The 26,951-nt window shown below is 41.1% G+C and overlaps 1 protein-coding gene across 2 annotated transcripts in view; it reads right to left on the reverse strand.

Moving 5' to 3' along the window:
* Positions 1 to 7,180: 7,180 nt before the first annotated feature.
* LOC116065323 (protein shisa-9) overlaps positions 7,181 to 26,951 on the reverse strand; it is a 109,178-nt gene continuing 89,407 nt past the window's right edge. The window contains exons 5-6 of one of the 2 annotated variants that reach the window (XM_035996742.1): positions 23,820 to 23,936; positions 7,181 to 10,779 (exon numbers count right to left, since the gene is read on the reverse strand). In XM_035996742.1, the coding sequence (XP_035852635.1) occupies positions 10,157 to 10,779; positions 23,820 to 23,936 (740 nt within the window). In that variant the 3' untranslated portion in view covers positions 7,181 to 10,156. The remainder of the gene's footprint in view (positions 10,780 to 23,819; positions 23,937 to 26,951) is intronic. The other variant, XM_031320777.2, reaches the window with a different exon arrangement.

The raw sequence follows: 26,951 nt of genomic DNA on the forward strand, positions 1-26,951 counted from the left end.
CTAGATAACAATGACATTGCTTTCTGTAGGGAGTAAGATTCCGTTTTGCCACTAGAATGCAGAATTACTGCATTAGTATTAGCGAGACGGCTGAATAAGTAATGGTAATGCAATATTCCAGTGTCCTCTGACCTGAATAACAACATTTATACACCGGTACAGAGCCCCAGGATGCCCGCCATGGGTGAAAGAGAGAGAGACATAGAGAGATAATTATTGTGGACATGGTTTGTGGCATTTGGCTTTCTGCTCTCTGTGATGGATTTGGTCCAAACCCTTGAGACACACAAATGATCTGTGACATTTATGACAGCTGGAGATGATGCCCACTGCCCTGCCTGCTCTAATACACACACACACACACACACACACACACACACACACACACACACACACAGACACACACCCTTGTTTCTAAGGCTAATCAATACTATTACTCAAAAATGGATTATGTAACCATTGGGTATCTAGTATTTACAGTATGTCATGTGTAAAATTATTATTATGTTGCCATTTTCTTGCAATAATAAATAAATAAATTTGAACAATTATTACAATTACGGGTTAAAATACTGGCATGACCATTAGTATGGGGCAAGGATTTCCCAAGTAAACTATTCAGTACTTTTATCATTTCAGGATTTTAAGAGCACTTTGAATTAAAATATGCAGAAACGCTGTGAGTATGTCTTCCAAGCCTCTGGGAGTGAAAGCAGTGTCATTATGAAGAGTGTTCAAAAACCGAAAGTGCCTTTCCGCGCTGTAGTTCTATAAGGCTACATGTGCCTCCTGTGACACACATCCTGTTTTACCTCTCGGCTGGGTTGTTTGTGCCTGTATAGGAGTTGACATTGTTTGTGTGCATGTACAATAAACATGACACTGTTTTCTACATTGTTCCGCTGCAATGTGTGTCCATGTGTGAACTTCTGTAACTCCCGTCTTCTACGCATTACTTACTTTTTGCACATTAGATATGCTTATTTTGCTCTATTTCTTTCAGCCACGTGCATAAAGGACAGCATTAGCTATTCTAATGTCTGTGTCTACGATATAAAGACAACACATTACAGTTTGAGGTCAGAACTCATTCTCTTACTCACCCTATGTTGTAATGCTGTCTTTATTCTCTTTGGCTCTCTCTTGGAATATTTCTCTAGGTCAAAAACAATGAAAGGTCTAATTTACAGCATGTCTTTATTGCAGGGTAAATGGGCAATCATATTATCAGTGTCAAAACCAATTAACTAAATCATTTTAAAAGATGTTTAACGTAAGCTGCAGGTTGAAAATAAATGGAGTCTGATGACTGTGCAGACATTTATAACTGGATTAGTCTATTGATCCATTCATGAGGAAGTTGCTGCACTACGTAAGAAATAATTAGTTTCAGTAGGTTAATTGAAAATGATGGGCAGTCTTGATAGATGATTAAACGTCTGTCGTCTCTCTAATCACTCACTACTTAACTAAACTGTTCTTAGTGCATTAGGATTGAGCTTTACTTCTATTATGTATGTAAAGAAGGGATTGGTCTTTTGACAGGCTACAGGAAATAAGGCGACACAAAAGTTTTTTTTTTGTTTTTTTGTACGTGCTGTCGGATGACATCACACACTTAAGGGCTCTAAAACACGCTGCCAGCTTGCTCTTAACCCACAGGAAACACTTCCTGTCAAATCGCAGATGATGTCAGAACAAATTAAGTGGCAACACGCCTCTTTGGGAGATCCAGACTTAAGGCTGTGTGTGACAAAGACATAAAAGGAAGAAAGAGAAGAGAAAGAGAAGAGAAAGAAAGAAAGAAAGAGAGCGCTGTTATCATCCTATCAGCTGAATACAGGTGATGTCAGAGGAGGAGGAAACTGACGTTGCCTTTTCTCCGTTCCTAACCTGCTTGTACATTTTTCTTTTACTTTTAGTTGGATGTTGTGACTTTCTGCTTTGATGTGTCACTTACCAGTAAATCTGGAAGCATATTGTGTGCGGCGTCAAGCTTGGGAACTCCCTAACTGGGTCAAATGAAAGCTTGAAGCAGATATTGTGGGCTGCAGCTTGTAGGAGGCGGCAGTTCCCATGCTAGCACTATCATGAATGTTGTTGTCACGGCCATTTAATTAGGAACATTTTGGGGGAAACCTTGGATGAACCTGTGCTTCTTTATACATCTGTCTATGACAGTCAGTGCTTTTAGGGGTTATTTTGTGATGAAGCGTCGTTACTTACCCTGCTGTTGAACCAGTGGTGTAGTCTAATGCATTGTAGTGGGTATACTGTACTGTATATTGGCCAGAATCTGCCTTTGGGGGAGAGGGGCATATCATAGTGGGGGGTCTGGGTGTCCTCCCCCAGGGAAGTTTTGAGCATCAACGACTTCCTTTCCTGTATTCGGGTACAATTTTCTGCACCAATTTACAGTGGAAATACCTTTATTTATCCTATGTGAAGAAGAAAAACAGATGACAATTCAAAATATATCAAAAATATAATGGAAAGTATGTTGTTGCGTGTCATTGGTCATTTTTAAGAGGGTATATGGAAATCCTGGAGCTTTCTTAGTGGGTATACCTGCGTATCATATAGACTACCCACTCCTTTCAGTTATTTATCATGGATGCTTTTTGACAAACTCCAACTAGATGAATTTCAGAGGAAGACTTTACCTGAAACGTCTGCAAGGTGGTCTATTCAGGCTACTGTTGGTATCTTTGCCTTTTCTGTGTTGGATTTCATCCTGCATGTGAAAAAGTGAAAACAGTGAGTGCTTGATGCTTTAAAATATTTTCTGCTATCATGCATACCTGTTGACATCCTGAAAATTCTCAGTTACAGCCAGCAGTTAGTTTAGCTTAGCATAATGACTGCAAACGGGGGGAGGGGGGCAGTTAGCCTGGCTCTGTCCAAAGCTAACCAGCACCTCTAAAGCTCACGGTGAAAGTGGTTTGATCATCTTACAGTATCTAACTCACGGCATCAGAAGCGTAATGTTATTCCTTTAATGACCTGGGTGAGATCTTTGACTGCCACAAACAGTACTTCATCTTTGCATTGCTTAAAATATTGCTGCTCCTGTCAGAAACAGCCAAAACACATGTACGAATAACAAATGAACAAATGCTATATTTCTCGAAAGATTTATTCAAACAGGACATGGGCCAACGTCGTATGAGTGCCTATAGACATTTCAGCCAGTTAGTCAGTCAGTCACAACTTTATTTATATAGCATTTTGTATGCATGAAAATTCTGTTCATATCCCATCATCCCTAAAAAAAACCCTCTAGAGAAATTTGTCTTGTTACAGATAGTGACGTCAGATTGCCCAGTCTGCTTTTATATCTATAAAAAGCCCTTATATAAGCTGAGTAGTCAACAAATTGTACAGCAGACAAGTGGTACAGCATACATATATACACAAGTAGAACATAGCAATCCAAGTCAGCCTATTGCTGCCTATTACAAATTATCATGACACAACGCATGATTCTTTTTTTTTTCATTTTTCGCAGATGCAAAAGCTGTACAAGAAATCGCTGAATCTTCCTGTCATCTTTCAGCTAATGTGTTGGCAAAGCACTTGAATACAATGCAATATATTTTAACATTAAATACATGAGTGCATGTAGACCATCAAATGTAACTCAAAAGATCACAAGCTTCAAACATATGACATCCTCTGGTGGTAAAGGAAGGTGGGGTGGGGGTGGGGGTGGGGGATGGGGGGTGAGGGGGGTTGAAGGGTGCGTAGCCATAAGTCTAACATCTGGAAGCACTTTTAACTTTCCATTGGTCAAATTAACTTTTTTTTGTTGTTTTGTTTTTGACAGTAGCTTAATCCTTGGAAAAACACAGTACAAAAACCAAACTGACAGAACACAAAGAAACAATTGAACCATACACCATAATCTATATATTGCTAGGGATCATGGAGCCCAAGTATGTCTACCAGGTTGCATTCAGATAACCTGCGGTAGAATACTTGCATTGTTTCTTTTATAGAGAGGAAGTTTTACAAACAGTCAGTGAGCTCTGAGATGAGCGAGTGGCGCCATAGTCTGTCGTTAATCAGGAGAGATTGAGTAAGTGCACTCTAAGCTGATGATCCAAAACAGTCTCAGCATTCTCACTGTTTTGGATGTTTAAGCATCAGTTAGGTGTACTCAGTTTCTCCTGATTCAAGGCTTTTGGTCCTGTTTCGTACCACAAAGTTGTGGACATTGTATGGCAGATATATAATTAGTGTGGCTCTTGTGTTTTGTTTTGTGTGTGTGTGTGTGTGTGTGTTTATATGTATGTGTTTGTGCATGTGTTAAAGTATTTACATTGTCCACAACAGAGGCAAAACTGTTTTCAGTCAAATTTATTCAGCTTTACCAACTGCTTTTCCAGACAGGCCTTTGTCTGAAGGGAGTAATAGAAGTCCATCCAGCATTGTTGAAAAAACAAATCTGGATCCAGGATGGGAAATTAACACTGAAAGGTGTTTTCCAGCACATCAGCACATTTTTTTCTTGTGATTGTGGCTCCTCCAATGCACATTTTCCAAAGAGCGAAAGGATATTCAAGAATCAGCCATTCTTTCTTCTTTTAAACTCTGTCGCCAATCATTGTGAGCCATGTCAGCCATCGAAACTTGGGGAAAGTTGAGAAGAAGTTGTTAGACGTTTGCTGGTAGCCTGTCCTCAGGCCCTGTTTGTCCTGAAGGACTTACTGTAGACTTGTGTAATTGTAAATCCTGTAGCCAGCATTGCTATTGTGTTGAACCTGCAGTGCTGTTTGTGAAGTCAGCCAGTATTGTAGGAGAATAAAATGGTCCTGTTCTCTAAGACCCAACCACAACAATAGCTTTGATGTTGAAATTGTGCGATTCAGTAAAGACTGACTTCTCCTTTCAGCTAGTCACACCATGCTTTTGAAAGCTGGTTGTTAGAGTACATCAGAGAGATAAAACCCAGAATTAATGCTTTTAGATGATCCCGACACATCCGAATGGAAAAATAACCATCGCCATATCAGCTGTGTCCATGCAACCCTATTTCTTTTCTGTCTCATCTACTTCATCTGCTCCCAAGCCCTCTGCAGAGCCCAATCTTTTGCTCCTGTCCCCTTATTAGCACCCCCCCCCCTCCTCTAAACTCTGAGGAGGGCTCCACACAGACAGACAGACGGACAGACAGACAGAGAGATAAGGATAGGGTGATGATGGTTTGGCGCTTATTGCTTTACTGACGCATATTGCTTGTTTACTCGCTGTCATTCCTCATTTTTCCTAACCCTCTAATGCATTCTGAGTGATTAAGGACAGACCCCACAGAATATTTTGGTTGGGCTTTTAGAGGCCAGGAAAGTTTTCATATGAAGTGACCCACTTAAAGTGTTGCACCTCGTGGGTAGCCATGGTGAAGAAACCTGCTGCAACATGGTACATTACATACAGTGCAGCGCTGGCGAGAGCGTGAGCGCAGATGTGTGTGATGCATATTCACACCATGCACATTCCATTCATGCTTTTGTATTCATGATCCCCATTCTCTGCTGATCCCTTATTACAAAAGCATGCCAGCAGCTCCGACGACCACTCCAGCAGCCTTGCTTTACAGGTTCTTTTCACATCTTGGGGAGGCAAATTGGAGAAGCCATTGCAGCATTACAAACAAGCATTATATTGCTAATTTATTCTCTCTCGTTAAAGTTTTACTCTGTTGTTCGCTTTATTTGCTTGTGTACATTCACAGCTCCATAACATTGAGATGCAAATTGGGTAATTTGGCTGACAGACATTTCTGCTTGGGAGAAAAATCAACAAATTAAAAAATTTAAATCTATTTGACATAAAATCCACTTGGTGCAGTTTGAAGGTAGCAGGTTGGCACCAGCTAATTTCCAGATGTGAATAATGTATTGCAAAGCATCTGGTCATTCATGTACCAGTCTGTGTTTGTGGATGCTACTTTGTGTATGTGAGTACTTGAATTTGATTGCATTTGTGAGCGTGAGGGTGTATTAGGGAGTAAATCTGGAATCTGCCATGCTGTGACTGTCTCCATCATTAACACACACACATGCTCTGAGGACCGAGTGAGAATACCATGGTTTACAACAGCTTGGAGCACTGGGTACCAAACACTTGACAAGTGCTTGGTACTCATCGCTCAACCTTCCATGGACATGAATGCACAGAGGGAGGTCGGGGGGGTAGAATGACAGTCTGCCAGGAGGCTGCCAGGAAGCAGAAAAAGAGAGAGAGCAACAGAAGAAGAGAGACAGAAAGAGAGAGGGAGCGAGAGAAAGTGCTAAATAGTGTGTGACTTCTGGTAAGCACTGCCGTTTGATTAGGTTCCACCACCTGTCTGATGTTCTACAGCATGTGCCAGGCATACGCACTGCGGCATAGCTGTCGCCCTCATGATAACAATTGAAGGTGAATCAGTGAGTCACACGCTGTTGGGCTGTTCTGTGCAGTGGAGGAGGAGGAGAGAATATGTGGTGTGGAGGTAAGGGATTTTAAAGGCTGAAAGTAACTGAAGCCATCAATAACCAGTGTAACCAGCAAATTAAACAAATTTACTAGAATGTCATATATTACTCATTTAAAAAGTTACTATTACTTTACTAATTACTCTAGTCAGCCCAGCCGTCAAAGGTTAGCCTGGTCCTACCAGGCTAAAAGGGGGGTACTCTGTTGAAGTTTAAAACTATTGGATCTGCCCAGAGCCACTCTGGATCTGCCATAACCAATCACTAACGTTTGGTCGTGATGTATGTCATGCGCATGTGCAACAAGAGGGGAGACCGACAACTATGGCTTATATTTAGCATTAGCATCGCTAGTGTTAGCCTTAGCCAACTCCTTCAACACTAATGGAGCGAGCTGGAAAATCTAACTTTTCCCGAACCCCGTGGGGAGGAGGGCCACAACATCATGGCCACCAACACAACTCAGCAAATATTGTTCTTGCTCGGGCTTTAACTTCTGGATATTTGCCAGCGTTGCTGCCACAACGGACCGAATGACTTCGCTCACATCTTTCTAGTGCACGTCCTCAACGTCATCATTCTCAGCCACTCCCTCTGTTCGCTGATTGGACTGCCAAATATTTGGCCGGAGAAAACCCAAGAATATACCGCAAACCCAGGGAAATGAAAATTGAGCGGAAGTACGTAGGAGGGTGGAGCCAGGCTAGTCAAAGGTGCCTTTAAAGAGAAATTTTGGTATATTTCAATCTGGCGTATTCCTTAATTAAATTAAATTAGGTTATTGTGTCAATATGGATCGTGGTAACTTTGCACTAACCACCTCCGTTTTCGGGTAAACAAGGATTTGCACAAAACATATCTGGGTAAGCTGTGCTGGCCTCCTACATCTTTCAAAATAAACATTATTTTAGCTTGAATCATTTCAAACGCATGTGTCCGAGTCTGACTGAAAGCCATACCTGTCAACATTGGGATTTGAAAATAAGCGACATGTTTGGGGCCGCCCCACCGCCCCCACCATTGCCCACATAACCATTACATTTAGACACAGTGGGTATACACAGTGAATCCTTAAATTACCACTAGGCAATCACATGCTTTAAAATAAGTATAAGTATTGGGTTAACTACTGCAGGTCCTACATTTTAAGTAACTACAATTAGGTGGTTTATGAAAAACTTTACTTGGGCCAATGCTGCTCTTCATTAAGAATGGGTAAGCTGATATTTGCACAAAAGCCTTTTTGGCAGGTACTCCCCCATCCCTCTCACGTTCATCGATCCTTCCTTCTTCTTCTTCTTTTATTGGCAGGTGCCATTTGATTGAATGACTGATTGTCACATATTACAGCTAATGTTCTACATACTGCCATCTGCTTTACTGGAGGAGAATGTAGCAAACACATCAAAAAGGTTTTTTAGAAAGGTAAAACAATATGGGAGATTTACGGGAAAATATTTAAATGGTGAAACAGTGGGAAAGAAGGGTAACATTCAGGTGAATCCCAGGAAAAACAGGAGGATTAACAGTGTGCAAACCTAGAAAGTAGCCACCTGGAGCGGAAATTGTGGCTAACTACATAGGGATCTACATTTGAGGCAATTTCTAGCTGACCCAATCACCCTGCATTGTCATTCATGTGTGAGGCTGACTTACAATGCGGTTATACTGTATTCTTGTATCACAGGGATTATTATGAGGTTGATTACGAGTCATTTCACTTTCACTAAATCTAATGGAAGAGGGAAGAATGGAGGCAGAAAGGCAACTGGGCCGTCCCCAAAGACAGCGTACCTCAGTAAACTGGTGGTGTTGCAGCAGCCATTGCTGTCCTGTGAAATATGCCAGATTAAAATATATCAACTCCACACCCACCATTTATGTTATTTTGGTTTAACAAATAGCCAGCCTACAGTATTTACTGTCCATAAACAGCTCGCTTAATGTTAGCCCCGGTGACTGCATGTAGCTCTCCAGAAGTCCGCACAATGAAGCTTCGGGGTTCACACACCCTCCAACTCTAAACAAAACCAGCTGAGTCCTGAATGTGGCTAACACTAGCGAAGCCGGCAAAGAAGACACAACTTGTAAATAACATACATAACGCTTCAAATTTGACCATTTCCCTGCCAAAAAAACTAGATCTGTTTTCTGTGTTTGAATGCAATAACAGCAGGAATTACATGGCTCTTTGTTTGGGTGATAGTAGTCATATACTTTTTTAATTTTAAAATACTTAATTTATAGGGAGTGAAGTGAATGGCAGTGCACTAACAAGTGGTTTCAGCCTTTCAGATTATGTTAGCATTGCAGCAGTAAACACATGCATCAAACAGCTGTGTTTAGGAATAGACATAGTGGGAAAAGGTGTTCCTGTAACGCATCATTCCTTTTTTCTTCCTACATCCAGAAACAGTTCATGATTTTAATCATGAGTTTATGATTATGAAATCATGTCTCTGCAAACGTATGGATCTGTCAGCTGAACACAGAAAAAGTGGATCTTTGAGGATGTATATGATCTATATTCAGACATCCTAATTTCACTTGCTGGGACAACTCGATGCTTGTACCAATATACAGCATTGGCTGACATTTCTCTGAAATAAACCCAGCCTCATTTGTGAAATCTAGTGCGGAGCAGAGAAAGCGATGGCTTTGTAACAACCTTTCTGGATACATAGACTCTTTTGCTCTTTTTTTCAAGGCATCGTGACACATCCTGGGTTTTCGTTAGAGGTAAACATCCACAGCAACACAAGAGACGGTGATTGAAATGAGCAGCTCAACAAACCGTTACAAAAACCAACAAGTGCTCTTGCTTATTCACTTCCCCCAGATCAGTGTGTAGAGAGAGACAAGTGTGTGTCAGTGGGGGGGTGCCTGTGGTCTCTGACACTGCTGGGAACCGTCTGTAGTTTTTGACAAGTGTGTAGTGCCTTTGTGTGTGTGCACGGTTAAGATCCTTCTCATCTCATTTACCCCTGGAATGAGATGAATAACCAACCCCTTCTCTTCTCCCACCCCGCCCGCCTCGCTGTTATGAATTGCCAGGCTGATATCTCACTCTCCGGAGGTGCTGGAGGGCAATGGGAGCTGACAACACAATGGCATTGTCTCTGCTGATGTGGAGCCAAAGTCTTATGGGAAACACCCCCCCCCCCCAACCAGCCTCTCTGACTGTCTCCGAAAAAGTGGGCAGAGTGCGTCTGGGCTAGTCTTTGGGGTAAATAGTGTCTGTGTGTGAGATTTGAACATTTGTGCGCATTGGAGTGGTGCTACAGAGCAGTGCAGAGTGTCATTGAGGTGAGAGGAGGTTGAGAGGAGAAGGAGGAGAGAGCTGTGCCAACACACTGAGAGGCCACTCAATTATTTAGTGTGAGTGACTGCGTTCAAAGCCAGCTCCTGCCGATCCGCCACCTTCACAGCTAATCTGCTGCTGCTGTTTTGATCCAGTGGTCTTAAAAAGTACACAAATATCACTCATGTTCTTATTATTGTTGACAACAATGATGAGGAAGATGTTAAAAAAAAAGATTCTGATTATACACGATATTTTGCTTTCTCCCCTCTCGCCATTTACGGCTGTGGATATAAAAGATATCGGAGCATTTCTTTGAAAGTCGCCTAAAACTCCACTTGGTTTCCTCTTCTGGCTATTCACCCATTCATCCCCATGTTCAGACAGTGACCTCTGTCTTGCTGTTGGTGGGTAGTCCCTTGTGCTTGGGGTGCACGTGCGGCGAGTGGCCGTAGCCCAGAGGCTGCGAGAAGAGCTCGGGCAGCGTCTCGATGCTGAACTGTCTCTTGTTGGAGTAGGCCTGGCGCCGGCTGTTCTGCTGGTGCAGCGACTGGTGCTGCTGCTGCTGGATGGGGTGGTGCAGCTGCTGCTGCTGGATGGGGTGGTGCAGCTGCTGCTGTTGCTGCTGGATAGGGTGGTGCTGCTGCTGTTGCTGCTGGATAGGGTGGTGGTGGTGCTGCTGCTGTTGCTGCTGGATGGGGTGGTGCTGTTGCCCCTGGAGGACCATGTGGGTGGCCACCGGGTGCTGGATGTGGCTCTTACTGGGGTCCCATGCTTTGAAGGCCGAGCTGGAGGTGAGCGGGTGGGTGTTGGTCTTGGAGATCTTAGGCTTGGGGATCTGGGAGGTGTTGATGGTAATCGCAAGTGGCGCATGGATGTCGGGTGGCGGAAGGAAGGGCTTGTCCTTGGGGTGGAAGTTGATTGGCTGGAAAGTGGGAGGGGACTGGCGGTGGGTGTAATCTACCATTGGGTAGCTCTTGTAGTAGTCTCTTGCAGCCGTGTCTGGATGACGGAAAGGACAGTAGAGAAGGGAAACAAAGGGGACATAGTTACATTATTATAATGAAAAGTTAAGACAGTTAGTGATAAAAGCAATATATTTTCATATATATATATATATAAATATACATATATCCACTTGTGGCTTATTTAACAGCTAACTAGCTTTGTTTTTTGTGTGTGTGTGGCATTAATCACATTGAGACATTCTGACATTCACGTTCAGACAGTAAATTCCTGACCGTGAATTCCGTCAGACAGCTCATCTGTAGTCACACACAAACACGATATTACAACATATACTGTATATGCACGCACAAATTCCAGGCAAATCTGTCAAATCGGTCAGGTAAGCACGTAAGAAATAAGCCAAGGCAAAGACGATGAATCCTGCAGGGTGGACAGTAGAGCTGAAGATCTTTCCCGGGTTCGGTCTCAATTTCTAACATTTTACATGGGCTCGGGCTTGCACTCCGGGTTACGCGGTAAATGAGCGGTCAGGTGATGCGTTCCGATTAGCGCGAAAATGGATGCTGAAGAGGTGAAACGGAGGCTGGCCTCTGGAGGACTTATTTTATTTCTTTGTTCCAACTTCCAAGTGGCCTATAGCCTACGTTAGTCATGAATAAATTATGGGAAAAAAAATGTATAAATGACTCATTCTTGACCAAAGGCCAAAGAGCTGTGTGCGTGCGCGCGCACATTTGAATAATGCCAGGCTGTAAACGGGTTTGGGCTTTTAAAAAGCTGTCAATCAAAATGTACTTGTCGGGCTTGGGCTGAATTCTGTCGGGCTTGGGCCTGGTCAGGCCTAACTTTTAAGGCCTGATTACAGCTCTAGTGTACAGTATGTGTGTGTCTATGAAGATGTGAGTGTTTGTTCCATATTTATGTGTTTGAGCTTTGAACTGTCTACGCACTGACCATGGAGTTAAAAATACCAACAGCATCAGAGTGAAACAAAAAGAGGGAGAAAGACTGAGAATCAAGAAAATAGTGGACAAAACAGGGAGAAAGGGTGATTTGTTGGTAGTAAAAACAGAGTGGGTTTAGCACGTCGAGTCAGATTAGTGTGAGCTCCCTGAGTGGAACTCGACTCTGGTGTTCGGTCATCCCCCCCCCCCACACACACACACACACACACACATACACACACACACACACACACACTCTGCCCTAAAGACACTAACAACCTTGTTTGCTTATCCCCGTTTTAATGGTCCTTTTTTCCTGAAGAGAAATAGAAAAACATTATTCTTCATTTTTAATTTTCCTTCATTCATGTGCCCTTATTGCTCTGTATAAGTCTTCCTCTTAGACTTGGTATCTTTCAATATCTGAACATCTGTCTCTTTCATAACATAACAGGACACAGCTGCTATCAGCTTGTAATACATGTTTATGACAAAGTACATCTGTGTGTTTTTTTTTAATCTGTTTGTGTGCCTGTGTCTAATCTTATCATTATTACACTCCAGACAGGAATATAATAACATTATGTCAATAGTCTGGTCAGAAGATGTATGACCAGGACATTTGTGTTTGGTAGATTATTTCTCTGTGGTAACAATGCTTTTTGGCAATAAATCTTATACCGTTGGAAAGCCTGTTTAGTTCCCTTTCAAATGGTGCCCCCTTTGTAAGGAACATGCATTTGTGGAATGAGCAGCAGCACTGAGTATGTGGGTTGCGCCCATGAAAAATTTGCCAAATCTTCTCTGCCAATGCCAAACAGCTTATTCTGCCATTGACTGGTTTGGTGTTTAGTGGATTGGATGATTCTGCCTACGGCAGTTAGATCGTAGGGTCAACGTGTGGAGAAGACGCGGAGAACGTTATGCTGATTGCATGCCCTGAGAGAGTAACACCTTTTGGTGGAGGCAGTGTGATGGTGTGGGGCGGCATCTTCCTCACTGGATCAACGAGGCTTGTCATCATTGGAGGCAATCTCAATGCAGAGAGATATAGAGATGAGATTCTGCAACCAGTGGCAATCCCATATCTCCACAGTCTGGGACCGAACTCTATCCTCCAAGATGACAATGCTCGCTCCCACAGGGCGGGATTTATCAGAGACTACCTCCAGAATGTGGGAGTGGAGAGAATGGAATGGATGCCAGCAGTCCTGACCTCAACCCCATTTAACACTTGTGGGATCTTGGGCGTGCTGTTCATGCCAGAGTGGCCAACACAACCATGTTGGCTGACTTGCGACAAATGCTGGTTGAAGAATTGGATGCCATCCCACAGCAGTGTGTGACCAGGTTGGTGACCAGCATGAGGAGGAGGAGCCAGGCTGTTGTGGCTGTGTATGGTTCTTCCACACGCTACTGAGGCTCCTGTTTGTAAAATGAATAAATTGTTTAATTGCCAATATGTCTTGTTTCTTCAAACTCACCCAATCCACCAAACGAGTCAATGGCAGAATAAGCTGTTTGGCATTGGCAGAGAAGATTTGGCAAATTTTTCATGGGCGCAACCCACATACTCAGCGCTGCTGCTCATTCCACAAATGCATGTTCCTTACAAAAGGGGGCACCATTTGAAAGGGAACTAAACAGGCTTTCCAACAGTATAAGATTTATTGCCAAAAAGCATTGTTACCACAGAGAAATAATCTACCAAACAAAAATGTCCTTACTTTTTAAGTTTAAGGGCGTTTTCACACATGAAAGTCCGAACCAAGGTCCGGACCAAGGTTCATGTTTTTGTTACATTTTATACATTTGATCCGGTAAGTTTTGGTTTCACACTGCAGTTATGCAAGCGCACTAAAGATCTATACGTGACAAAACTACGTCCTGCCGTCATCACATACGTGAGCTGCGTCTCCAGATACTTATAATTGATTGGTTTGTAGACAGGCTTTCCCGTCCTCTCGTATCTTCTCTCTGTGTCGGAGTTTTTTCATCTGCCTGCTGCTCTCCCCTACTGACTGCTGCTCTCCCCTACTGCCTGCTGCTCTCCCCTACTGCCGCGGCTCTTTTTGTTTTGTTGTGATGTTGAGAAGCTTTCTGGAGAATTTATTCAGAGACAAACGGAAACCTACACTGTACATTTACTACCACTTAACAAATAAACTGCTGATGTATTCTCAGCTCTGATAGCCGACAGCTGTCTGCTCTGAGCACATTCACCATCACTCTCTCATGTAGCCTACACACTAAGCACCAAGCTATTCCTTAAAGGAGCTTCCCCGCTCTTTTAACACAAGGAGAGCCTGCCAGAGCTTCTTCTATTTGGTCTGAAAGTCCGAACCATCCAAAAAATGCTTTCACACTATAAACAAACCGGACCATCTCTTTTGGTCGGACCAAAATTTGATCTTTTGATCCGGACCGTGGTCCGGGGGAGGTTTCACACCTGTAATTTTGGTTCGGATCAAACTGAAAAGTCCGAAAGTCCGGACCAAATGAGGTATGTGTGAAAACGCCCTAAGTTTATATATATATATATATCTCTATATATATAGAGATATCTATATCTCTATATATAGAGATATATATATATAGATATCGATATCTATCTATATATATAGATATCGATATCTATCTATATATATAGATATCGATATCTATCTATCTCTATAGATATCGATATCTATCTCTATAGATATCGATATCTATCTATCTCTATAGATATCGATATCTATCTCTATAGATATCGATATCTATCTATCTATCTAGATATCTATCTATCTATCTAGATATCTATCTCTATAGATATCTATCTATCTATCTATCTATCTATCTATATATATAGTATATCTCTCGCTGGGAACATAGCTACATAGCTTAACTTACCAATTTTTTAACATAACTTCATTATGTGGGGCAAAATGTTTCCAATTCTCCAAATTGATACAGTAAAAATGCTTGATTGTGACTCTGTATACAGTCTGGGTTGCCCTTAATTGAGCTCAAAGCTCTGAATTAGCTGTCACTAAGACAGACCAACAACAGAGCAAAATCTCGGTGGGAAGAGCAGACTTAGAAACGTAAATAGCAATGTCTGGAAAAAAATTTAAATCAAATGATTAGTTTAACTTTTTTGAGAACTGGCCCGATAGAGCAACTGACCAATTGTATTTACTGGCCCAACGTACCTTTTTACTGGCCGTGATGACATGGTAAAAAAGTCCCACCCACAAAGCATGGGTCTGACTGAGATGCTTTGCTGAAGCCACGGCGCAACACACAATGTTAGAGATCTTTTATGTTATTATGAAAAGTACAGAGTATAAAGTTTAGCAGAGGCCTGTGTTCCAACTGTAGCCATTGCTGTCGATTGATTTCTAATTTATTCCAGCCAAGATGACCGAGAACATTTTCCTATACAGTATTTGTATTTTCCGAACACCTTGAGGAGTACTCTAACATTCACACGTCAAGAAAACTGTCCAGTGCAATCACAGTCTGGTAATTTCTTATTGAACACTTCAAATTCATTGTGTAACTCCAGGGCACTTTAACAGCAGCTGTTGAGGAAGGAGACAGAGTCACCAGTAATCATTCAGTAAAATTCTCCAAGCTGGTCCAGAGATTTATACACAAGCCTGCTTTTCTCAATGTACCTGTGACGGGGCGCATGCCTGCCGTCACGGTAGTGATGCGCTACCTAGTTTAGCTCTCAAAGACGGACTGTAAATGTTGCCTGTTTATTGTGTTAGCGTGTCAATATGCTCTGTTTCAAATCGTTTGTTAAACTAGCCATTCATCAAATTCCCCATAGTAATCCTGTAGTGTTCTTGTGCACAAATTTAACATCTAATACTGCGGTGATTTATAGGATATAGTCATATCCATCAATGCATCATTCTCTATTGTTTAAAACCATACCGTTTGTCACAAACATAACCATGTATAATAATCACACAACACTTACGTCTTTGTTAACTGCATTGCTGTTTATTTAGTTTAAAAGGTAACAGTATAACATGTAGTCTTTGTGGCTTACCGGCGTCTGCTCTCTTTCATTGATAAAGGAAAGTTTGCCGCGATCGGGGAGTTTAAATGACGTTTGTACATCCGGGGTAACAGGAAGTGACCGGGATTAGGAGTAATTATTTTATTGTCCGTCAAGTTATCTTGTGGCTTAATGCAATGTTTTTGTGAGTCAGGTAAATAATCTTCTGTAAATTTCTAGCTTATTAGATCTAATAATTTTGGCTGTTTGTAGCTTTTAATGTCTGCTCACCTTAGCCACCCCTGTATGTTAGTTTTAGTTGGTATGTTCCAATTCCAGGGGCGCGCTACAGGCGTTTATAGACTGGCTGTTTCAGTTGTTGGGGGAGCGAGAGGGGTGAGGACGTAAGTCTGTGGAAGGCTCAGGTGACTAGTTTGAAAAGTCAACTTATATACAGCTGTATCTCTGTATCATTTATCAATTTTTGACTCTCATGTCAATTTATTTTATTTTTTGGTGAAAGTATTTATTTTTTTCTTTTCTTTTTAATTTTGGTTTTGTTAATTGTTTGTTTTGCCTGTGGGCCTTAATTGGGACAATTATAATAAAAGCCCATCATTTCAACATCCTCTTTGACTCATCCTGAGTGTCAATATCTGCTCACGACTACTCTACAACATCTACCTTCAACAGTACCATTGAATGTACCAGTGTACTGCCAACCCGTTCTCACTCCCAACTCGTAAAATACTGCTGCAAAAATCACCCAAAATGACGTAGTATTAAGCGCGGCAATGGTAGCGGGTAGTATGAAAGAGCGAAAATCCACGTAGGGAGGTAGGTTGGGGTGGTGGATGGGTCAAACAACACAGGACTTTCACTCAGGAGACCAGTGTTTGTGTCCAGTTCTTGTCCCGCGTGTCACTGAAACGTAACTTTTCCTAAACCTAACTGTCCCGTTTTTGTGCCGCATGTCAGTTAGACGTACGTCCTGACCCAGAGCGTCGAAAAGTGACGCCAAGACCTTTGACCAAGTGCGTCTAAATATGACGCTAAAGGAGACTTTTTGCGTCAATAACAAACGCCAAAGGCACCTGACCAAGCATCGCTTTTTGACGCGATGGGAGTGAGAATGTGTTGCTACTCCACGGTGTGTCACTACACTGTGACATCACTGTTGGGTGTGGTTACAGGTGCAGCACCTAAACCAAACACAGCAGTGATGCTGATGTGAAACTTTTAACTTTTAACCAGAAAGGGGAGTACACTGCTCTACATTAGAGCTTAGATCTTGCCCAAAAAATCAAGCCCGACCCTACCCGAGCCCGTGCACGTTGCGTCCGAGCCCGGCCCGGCCCGACACATTAACTGTAATTATGAGCCCGAGCCCGATATAAACCCGACAATTTTTTAATACGTGGGCCGTTATAACTGACGTTCTCAACTACAATTCCGAGTTGTTTGAACTACAGAAATCTGTTTAGAATTATCTTAATAAATAAAGGTAATGCAACAAGGACGAAGCATGTAAACTGCGCTGTTTGTTTATTCAGAATGGAATGGATCGCAAATGGATCCGAATGAGAAACGTAAAAACAAAAACTCGACCCTAGCTGCTCCCTCAGCCTAATAGTGTGGGTAACAAAGCCCTGGAACCATATAGGAGACTTTCTTGTCTCGATCACCTAATTAATACTGTCCTTCGGCACGGTCTGCATGCTGACGCACTGGCTGACAACAGTGCTGCAGATGGGGGAGACACGATGTAGCACAGTTTACAGTTGTTACCACAACAAGTAGTTAACCCTGCAGACAGTATGTCCTGCAGACTTGCGTGGTCTAAATTATAGAGTGTGGTCTAGACCTACTCTATCTGTTAAGTGTCCTGAGATAACTTCTGTTATGATTTGACACTAAAAATAAAATTGAATTGAATTGTGAGAGAAAGAGCAATTAAATGAATCAATTTAATTGTTAAAACAACAGATATTTAAGAGGTATATGTTTTCTTTAGAAAGAAATAAAGTCTCACAATAGTGATGTCTAAGAATGAGGAGAATGAACAGAGAAACTGCTTTGCTTTCATTTACATTTTGCAAGATATGGAAGAACGTGTTGAGGATTAGAGTGCATTTGTGTCTATGGGTTCCTATATTTATGTACATTGCGTGTGCAACTGTATGTGCGCCAGGCATTGTGCAACAAAGAACACATTTACATAAAGGGAATAATCCGCTTGATGAGTATGTGTCTCTGCAGTAAAGTGCGTTACATGGTTTTGGCAGCTTTTACCTGCCTGTTCGTCACAATGACGTGAAGACACTCATTTGACGTCACCAGTACTTGCTACAAATGCTGGTTTAATATGCAGAGGTCTGCACAAGCCCTGTCTTTTAAATGCATGTAGATATGTTTTTGCAGTCTTATTGTTTGTTTCAGTTTTTGTACCATTTATTGATTGTCTACATTGTGTCTCTCCTTTTGGTGTAATATACAGCAGCTGAAGCTACAGCAGCAGAATTTGAGAGAGAATTGGTTCAAATCTGGGACGGCACAGACACAATGAATTAAACACACCCTTCTTTCCTTCAACAACTGCTGTTGCTGTCCATTTGAGTGTTTCCACACATGTTGCCAGCAGGAGGAATCTGTGACAGTATTGTGTGCCTTCCTCTCCATCTGCCTATTCTTTTACTCTCTTTTCACTCTCTCCCTCTTTCTCTCTCTCTCATTTTCCAATCTTTCCATCTGTATTTTATTTATTCCGTACTCAGCCTCTGCTATCTATCCAGCAGCAGCCTAAAGCAAGGCCTCTGGGCCATATCTGGGCAACTGCATGAGATTTGCTCCTTAGGTATTGCAATTTGTTATTGAATAATGAGGCATTTTTCGATACTCGATACTAAGGACGCAATTCGGTCGGTGCCTAAAAAGAATTGAATTCGACAACTCTGTCACTCTGTCGGGGTTCTAATTAATTATTAATGAGTGGGGCAGTTTTGCAGCCTCAACTTAGCAATAACTTTCCTGAACTTTTTATGAACTTTCAAGGTGATTTTTGTCCTTTTCTGACTTTACTAATTGTTGACAACAGGCTGGCCGCTTTAAATACAGTACCTACTGTATGTTATATAAGTGATATCTGCATCCTAAACCTCTTAAACTCTCTACTTTGCTTTCATATTTTTCCACGTTTTCCATGACTGCAAGAGTGTCCTGTAACTGCTTGTTCAACACTTCATTGTCTTACACAGATTGTGAACATTTTTGCCCCCCAGATGCCATGCTCTTATAGCTGCACCTCTACCTCAAATAGAAATCTTTTATGCTGTTAGCACCACCTAATGCACATTTCAATTTAATTCAGACTGACATATTTGGCACTTAACTTTGGGATCTCCTTTCCACCTCATAAAAATACGAGTGCATTTTTTTTCAATGTTTTTTCTCATCATTGCTTGTAAAGGAACTATATCCTGAAGTGCAATACATTAAAAAAATGTTTTTAACCAGTAGAGTTCCTTCAACTTCAAAGCTGTCTTTTGGGGAATTTGAGATCACTCCAGTTCATGTAGTGATAAAAAAAATCCCAAAATGTATTTCACTCATTATGTGACCTGAAGTACACACTAAATGCTAAATGCAGCAAACACACTGCAAAAATATCTAATAATTTAATCTTGTCGTAGTGAGTCTTAGTTTTTTATTTTATTTTAAATGACAAACAATGTACTGTGTTTGTTTACGTAACTCTTAAAATTAATTAAAAATGGCTCCAATATTTAAAAAAAGATCTATCAAAACTACTTTTTTTCAAACACAGCTCAGGCTGTTGGATTATTAGACTTTAATTAAAGACTTCAGGCAGTCTTCGCCCAGAACGTGGAGTCCTGGCAAACAGTCTTTCACACCCTCTTCGAGAATATCCCTCCACCTTATGTCTTTTCTCTTTCCTGGCAACCTGACACTCACCTGGATGGATATCTATGGATCACACATAAAGTCTTTGTTAATATTTATAACTTCTTCCTCAAGACCAACCCAGAGCATCTAAATGTTAACCTGTAAGTTTATCTCTCTCCTTTTCTCGCTTCATTCTGTCTCCGTCCTCTCACTCTCTAACCTTTCACATCTTTATCCAACATTTTCTCAGCCAGTCCACCTATCCTCCTTTAATTAAGATAGATATATCAGAGCTGCTTGAGCCAAAGTCCTGCTGCTTCACCTGGCACAGGTTTGCTGTCAGAGAGTCCCGAACCTCTCTGACCTGTTATGAACCTTCTTCTTTTCTATCATTTCCCCCTTTTGTGCTTACTGCTTCCTTTTCTCAAGTTTCATCTCTTGTGTCTTCTTCAATGAGAGAGTTCAGAAAAACAACCGTGCGCTGTAAACAGCTGCATGAAGTCCCAGTGTGTTTATAAAGATTTCAAAGAAGCTTGGTCCAGACCCCTGCTGTTTCACCTGGCAAATGGTCAGCTATCCCACCCAGACTGGTGTGTGTCCTAGCCATGACTTTGTCCACACAGCCAGGATCTCTGGACCGTTGCCTTGTTTATTGCCCAGTGAGAGAACTGATAAGCATGTGTGAAAAGATGATTGGACCATGTGTTCATTATGTTTCTTTCTTTGTGAGTGCATAACAGGTAATAGGACACAAAGAGTACAAATAATTATTTAAAAAAGCAAAGCTAAAACTGGTAGTATATCAAACACAATTGGACAAAATAAATGTTTTGTAAACATCTGCAATATTAGTGACTAACCATACTTAAAATGTGGTTAGTTTCCTTGATAGAGACCTGTTACGTTATGATAGAATTTGGTATTTTTAGCTATCTTTACCACAGAGAGAACTGTTTAACTGATTGGATTGATGCTCAATTCTAAGTCTTTTTCAGAGATGTCAAATAAACTCTTTAAATATTATTTTTTTTTGTTTTTTTTTACTCAAGGTAATTACAGAGGACGTAGCAGCGCTTATTTCAACCCTTACTAGTGTCTGATCTTCCGCTCAGACTGCTCCAAAAAACTCCAGCACGAAGATAGGGCAGAGTGTATGTAGCCTGAGAGGCAAAATTGAATGAGGGCAAAATAATACACATTTTTCTATTTGATATTGTTTTCCTGCCATTGTCATTATTTGTAGTGTGTCATGTGCCAACTTCTATGTTGCCTACGCACCTGGGTGTGTGCACGAATACAGATAGACAGAGAGAATAAAAGAAGAGAAGTTGAGAGTGTTTCACAGTGTATGCATGTTGATCAATGCGTGGAAATGCTGGATGAGTGTGCGTGTTGTCATACATCTGTTGTGTTAGCTGTTAGGAGCATCATTAAGAGCATGTGCACACACAGTGCCAGAGGATCAGTGGCAGAAAGCACGACACACCTAAACTGTACTGGAACCGAAGAACAAATACAGAGAAGTGTGTGTGTGTGTGTGTGTGTGTGTGTGTGTGTGTGTGTGTGTGTTAGAGAGAGACAAACACAGTAGATACCAAACAGAAAGGCACGAAGAGGAGCAGTTCATCGTCTGTGTGACATCAAACAGAGACAGAACTGAACACCTTGACGTCGAGAGAGAGGTGAGAAAGAGAAAGGAGCGCTGCGCCTCAATGTGTGAGAGGGATTTGTTATTTTCAGGTAGTTTTTTTTTAGTGAAATGTGGCTGACTTCTCACACTCATCACTGAGTGGTTGGGGGGTTGCTGCTGCTTCTGTTTCTCACTGACTGAGTAGAATAGTGAGATGAGATGTTCTCTTTCCTGCTCTCCTTATCTTCACTCACTTTCCACTCTCACTTTGCTGGCCTTTCCCTTCTTACTGTCTTATCTGATTAGACGGTACAAAATTGTTGTGATCAAGAAAGAAAAAGATTTTGATGAAGAGAAAAAGAAAGCGATACATTCTGTTGAATAAATACAGTGAACAACTCATGTAAGTTAGTTCTGTCTAGCCTTTCCTGTTTAAAAGGTGACACATCATATCATCGCTGTCGTGCACAAACCTCATATCTCCATATTTTGTCTTTTTTTTTTTTTTTTTTACATGAATAGAGGTAGTTCCTAAATCTGTAGGTTTTACAAATAGGCATTTTCATCTGAGGTAAATAGCTCAAAAAAATATTTTCAAGCCTTTATTTTATTTCCCTGAAACGCAATGGTTTTGGACATACAAGGTTTTTTTACCGACAGCGACATTATGTGAACAGGTAACTCATGCCTTAGGCTTGTAACACAAGCAGCATATGGTTAGCTAACTATGCTATTACATATGTTAGCTTGCAGGTTATGTTAGAAAAAAAGGCCCTGTTGACAACTACAGTTAGCTCACCCACTGGGCTGTTACTTTTTGTTTACCACGGTCTGAAATCAAGAATCAATTGTTTAAAAAAGGATTAGTTAATCTGCCACCGTTATGACTGTAAACTGAGTTATTTGCTGTACAAGAATGGAAAAGCTTGACAAACGTTACAAAAGTAGCTAAAAGGGGGCTGCGCTCAACAAACGGTCCTTAGAAGCTTTAGATGTCTAATGCTCTTCAGTTTCTGTGTCTGATACTCTTCAGCTGGGCAGAACATGTCTATGTTTCTATTTGCATATTGTGTCAATGAATAGCACATGTACATGTGTCAAACTGTCGTTCCTCATCGTCGTCACCACGTCCTAATCTGTCTGCAGTGATCAGATGATAGATGGTATGGGTGTGTGTGCCTGTGTACATGTTTACGCTTATGACCCTTATATGCGCCTGTGCAGTAGAAAGAAGTATGTCTGTGTGTGTGGTGGTAAGGACATGTTTATGATGTGCATGTTTATGTGTGCATTTTCTTAGTGAGTGTGTTTCTGAGAGAGAGAGAGAGAGAGAGAGAGAGAGAGAGAGAGAGAGAGAGAGAGAGAGAGAGAGAGAGAGAGAGAGAGAGAGAGAGAGAGAGAGAGGCCAGAGGGCAAGCTTAAGGCTTCAAACTGCTTCTGTCCAGACTACTGTCACTCTCCACCCACTAATGCCGGGTGTGTGCTTCAAATTCAAAGAGGGCTTAATTGGCATGGACGTTCAATAACAATGTTGCCAAAGCATCAAAATACAATTTGTCCAAATATTTGGACAGAACACTATCCTCTCTATTAAATTGTGAACCAGTTGAGTTATCAGTCCTGCACAAGTTACAGTATGTTACCATCAGCAGTGAATTTAAGCCATCATCATATTTATTTTTTCTACAGCTGATTCACAGCTACTATTAACAGAAAGGCAAGCTGTCAATAACTGTCAGCCTCACAGTATAGGCAGATGACTAACTCGTCTATAAGAGAGTATTGACTAAAATAAAATATAAAAAGTGTAAAGTGTAAAATATACACACATATGGTCATGTATAAACATACATGTCACACAGTACATTTAGTTAATTGAAGTCTATTGGTTTATGTAGTCCATTGGTTTAGGTGCAAAAAGGCACAGCTGTTATACATCCACAGTTAATGTAAATCCACATCTAGCTGCTAATCCCTTGATCAACAGTGACAGCTTTATGATGAGCCTGACTTAAGTTTCCAGTCTTGTGCTGTTCATTTCACAGAGGACAGCTTTGGTAATGGCATTTATGCAATACATCACTCTAGTCTGTGCCTGTAATGGTCAGTTTTGTGTTGCAGCATTGGTTTACGCATCGTGGTGGTGAAGAACTTAATTGATTCTAATGTTTTTATATATGGGATCCCACTAACATATGGACCAAACAAATTGAGATTATTGAAATCAGGGTGTGGAGTTGTCTTGAGTGGCCTAACACAGTCATAATATTTACATCATGGCTGCTGTGAATATAATGTGGAGAACAGCACTCAAACATGAGTCTCAGACTCATAAATAAAATCCTTATCCTAATTAGTGCTTGCTCTCCCTTAACCACTTCCCCACTCAGTGTGTGTATTAATATGGGGGACATTTAGTATTTTTCATCATCATTGACCTCTGTACATTAAGCCTGTGCTCTGTTTCCGTCTTGTTATGTAGTAAGTGCTATGCAAACGTGAATAGACATGGCTGTGAAGGGGTCTGTCTCCATGTAGTCCGTGTGTGTGTGTGTGTGTGTGTGTGTGTGTGTGTGTGTGTGTGTGTGTGTGTAATCCTACTCACCCACGGCCTTGAGCGAGGTGTACTTGTTGAAGCCTATTCCCAGGTTGTTGTGAGGGTGAGACAAGGCCATGGCTGGACCCAGGGGAGACAAGGCTGCGTTGTTCAAATGGTTATGATCTGCCGGAGAGAGAGAATGTTTCTATTTAAATGTTGTGCACATAACAAAAATACATTTCTGAAGTGTCAGCCAAAGGAAATACAAATGAGTATACTGTATGTTTCCATGAAACTAGTGTTGTGAGAATATTCTCAAGAGGGAGTACCAATATCACACAATTAACTCTGGTACATCATGGCTTTTTAGGACTGATTCCGACTTAAGATGACATTCAGACTCATTCTCTTTTTCTTTAAACGCAGTGTTTGTACACACAGTATCCCGAATGTGACGTACGAAGCAACTTAATCTCTTTTTGGGAGAATGAATGTAATGATTAGCTGAGGCTGGATAACCATTTGCTTTTCCATCAGCCCTCATTACATGCAGTACTCAGTGGTGGAGGAAGTAATGAATCTCAGTACTTAAGTAAAAGTACAAATAACCAGAGATATATTTACTTTACAAAAAGTAGAAGTACAACAATGACAACCCTACATAAGTAAAATTAAAAAGTACCTGATTTTAAATGTACTTTAAGTATTAAAAGTAAAAGTACTTGCATAACGATTTATTCTCTTAATGTCTATATTCTAATAATTAAAAAAAACAGTATGGGCTGTGGCATTTTAATTATGTTAGTTTTAGGTTAATTTAAGTGTGTCTACCATCTGTGGCCCAATTTACATTCTGACTTAAAATTCTGGTTATCTATCAGGGTGATCTGCATGAAGCTCAACTTTGCATTTTTTCCCACGGGACAGTGAATGCTGCACACATTTATTTAGCGAGAACACACAGGCTTGGACAACAAGTACGTGGCTTCACAGCTGAGGAGGACTGGGAGTGTTTTTAAGATTAATATACGGGTTGTATATTAACCCTATTGAACAGATGCTTCACATATAACCAAGCAGAGTATCGGGAGCAGCAACAGTAACAGTAACAGGAGCAGTGGTAGTACCGGGAGTGGTACGTGCCTGGCCAATAAACGCTATTGAAGGGCGGGTCTTGGCGTGGCCATAGTGGGATTCGTAATATCGCGAGCGGCACCGGGAGCTGGACGGCCGCTGCTGAAGGCTTCCCTGCAGACTGCAAACGTGTGACGGTCAGGAAGACGTTTTGGCACGGAGGAAAAACTGATCAGAAAATGTAACGAAAATGTAATGGTACGTTGTAGAAACGTAGTGGAGTAGAAAGTATAGATAATTGCTGCAAAAACTAACGAAGTAAAAGTCAAAAGTATGCACTATTGATTGTACTTAAGTAAAGTACAGATACGTGAAAAATGTACTTAAGTACAGTAACGAAGTATTTATACTTAGTTACATTCCACCACTGGCAGTACTAGGGCTGCATGATATGACTTAAAATCAAAATTACAATTAATTACACATTTTACCTCGATAAACAATAATTACATTTTTTTGTGATTCGAGGACGGACACTGCGTTTTTTAAGTTTAAAGAAAAACATATTTTGCATGATAAAAATGTAAATAGGCTATACAATTTATTTTTGCATTGAACCAGCACGTTGCGTTTTAAGCTCCTCTTGTTTCTGCTTGTGGAGAGCTACGTGACACATGAAACTATATTGATGAGGGCCGGCGAATCAAATCGGCCGTCCGAGAGTATACCAGGCAGACACACAGCTGATAACCTGCAGGTGGAGGCGCTGGAGACAGGCTCGGGCATACACGCCGCCGGCTGCTGTGGACATGTGTCAGTCCAGCAAGCGGTTTCAGTAAAGTGGCTGCATGTGTCCGACAATGCACAGAACAGCAACACCGGTACAAGCCTACAGCTGTTCGTGGACATGGAGTGTGGAAAGTGTGTCAGAGCCTCCAGGACGGGTGAACTGAGACTCTGTTTCCTGCTTGTCGGTCAATGGTTAATGATCGGTTAACATTTAATTTCATTGTGCTTTCTTTTGGAAGGCTAGCTGCCAAAAATCGCCACTTACTACACTGAAAAAAAAAAAAAAACTTGGATCAACTTAAAAAAATTGAAGTAATCAATCACACAAAATAGTTGACATTGACTCAAAATAAATAATTTAATTTAGTTTAACCTGAAAAGTTTAACTCCAAGCAACCACTTTTTAAAGGTTGGGTCAAACTAATTATTTATACATCCAAGTAAATTAATTATTTTAGGTTGTCTCAAATAAAAAACTAACACTTGTCATTATTTCAAACGTATAGTAAATCAAATTTGAAAAAAACTGATTTTAATACATTTTGATCAGTGACTACTCAGAACACTTTCCTTTAGAACACATTTATATGTATTGTTTAATAAATTGATAACACTGAACATCTGTTTCAAATGTATGAAGAGAAACAGTCTGCTTCAGCTTAACACCCAAAACGAGACTATTGATGTCATCAGAAGACAAATCATGGAGCTGTGAATAGTAGCACAACTCCTGAGACATCATGCAGTACCCATGGTGAATTTACCGGGACATACATTTTATAATTCAGGTGTGAGCCTTACGGTAGAAATCCATATGTCCGACACGACTGAAGCGTGGTGTCGCAACGTCATACATCCATGGTTGATGCTCCACGCCCCTGACCTGCAGCTGATTGGACGAACGCGTGTCGTGGGTTTGGCTTCTCGAGAATTTCAACAGATCTAATAAAAATGCTCTGATCAAATGAATAAATTCAGTTTAATGTCCCACTGCCAATTTATATTGTATCCATATAAAGAAAATGGATTCAATCATAAACATAAACTAGAACGTTTACTTTAAATGAAAAAACTAATAATTTTCAGCTATTTCAACGAGAAAATACACATTAAACGAACAACAGCAATGTTAGACTTTTTTCAGTGTAGCTAATTAATTAGCCCGCGTTAAACGCTAGCTATCAGCAAACAGAAGGTAGTGGCTGGTGTCTGGTGTGTGCGCCAGTGTTTGTTTGTGTGTGTGCGTGTCGGCCTGCCCCCGCATTTGGCAACCGGCGAGTGTTAATTTCGGACCCTGGACACACGGTAGAATGTTTTTAAGGCGAAAGTAGGCCT

The sequence above is a fragment of the Sander lucioperca genome, chromosome 21 (genome assembly GCF_008315115.2).
Source record: "Sander lucioperca isolate FBNREF2018 chromosome 21, SLUC_FBN_1.2, whole genome shotgun sequence".
NCBI lineage: Eukaryota > Metazoa > Chordata > Actinopteri > Perciformes > Percidae > Sander > Sander lucioperca.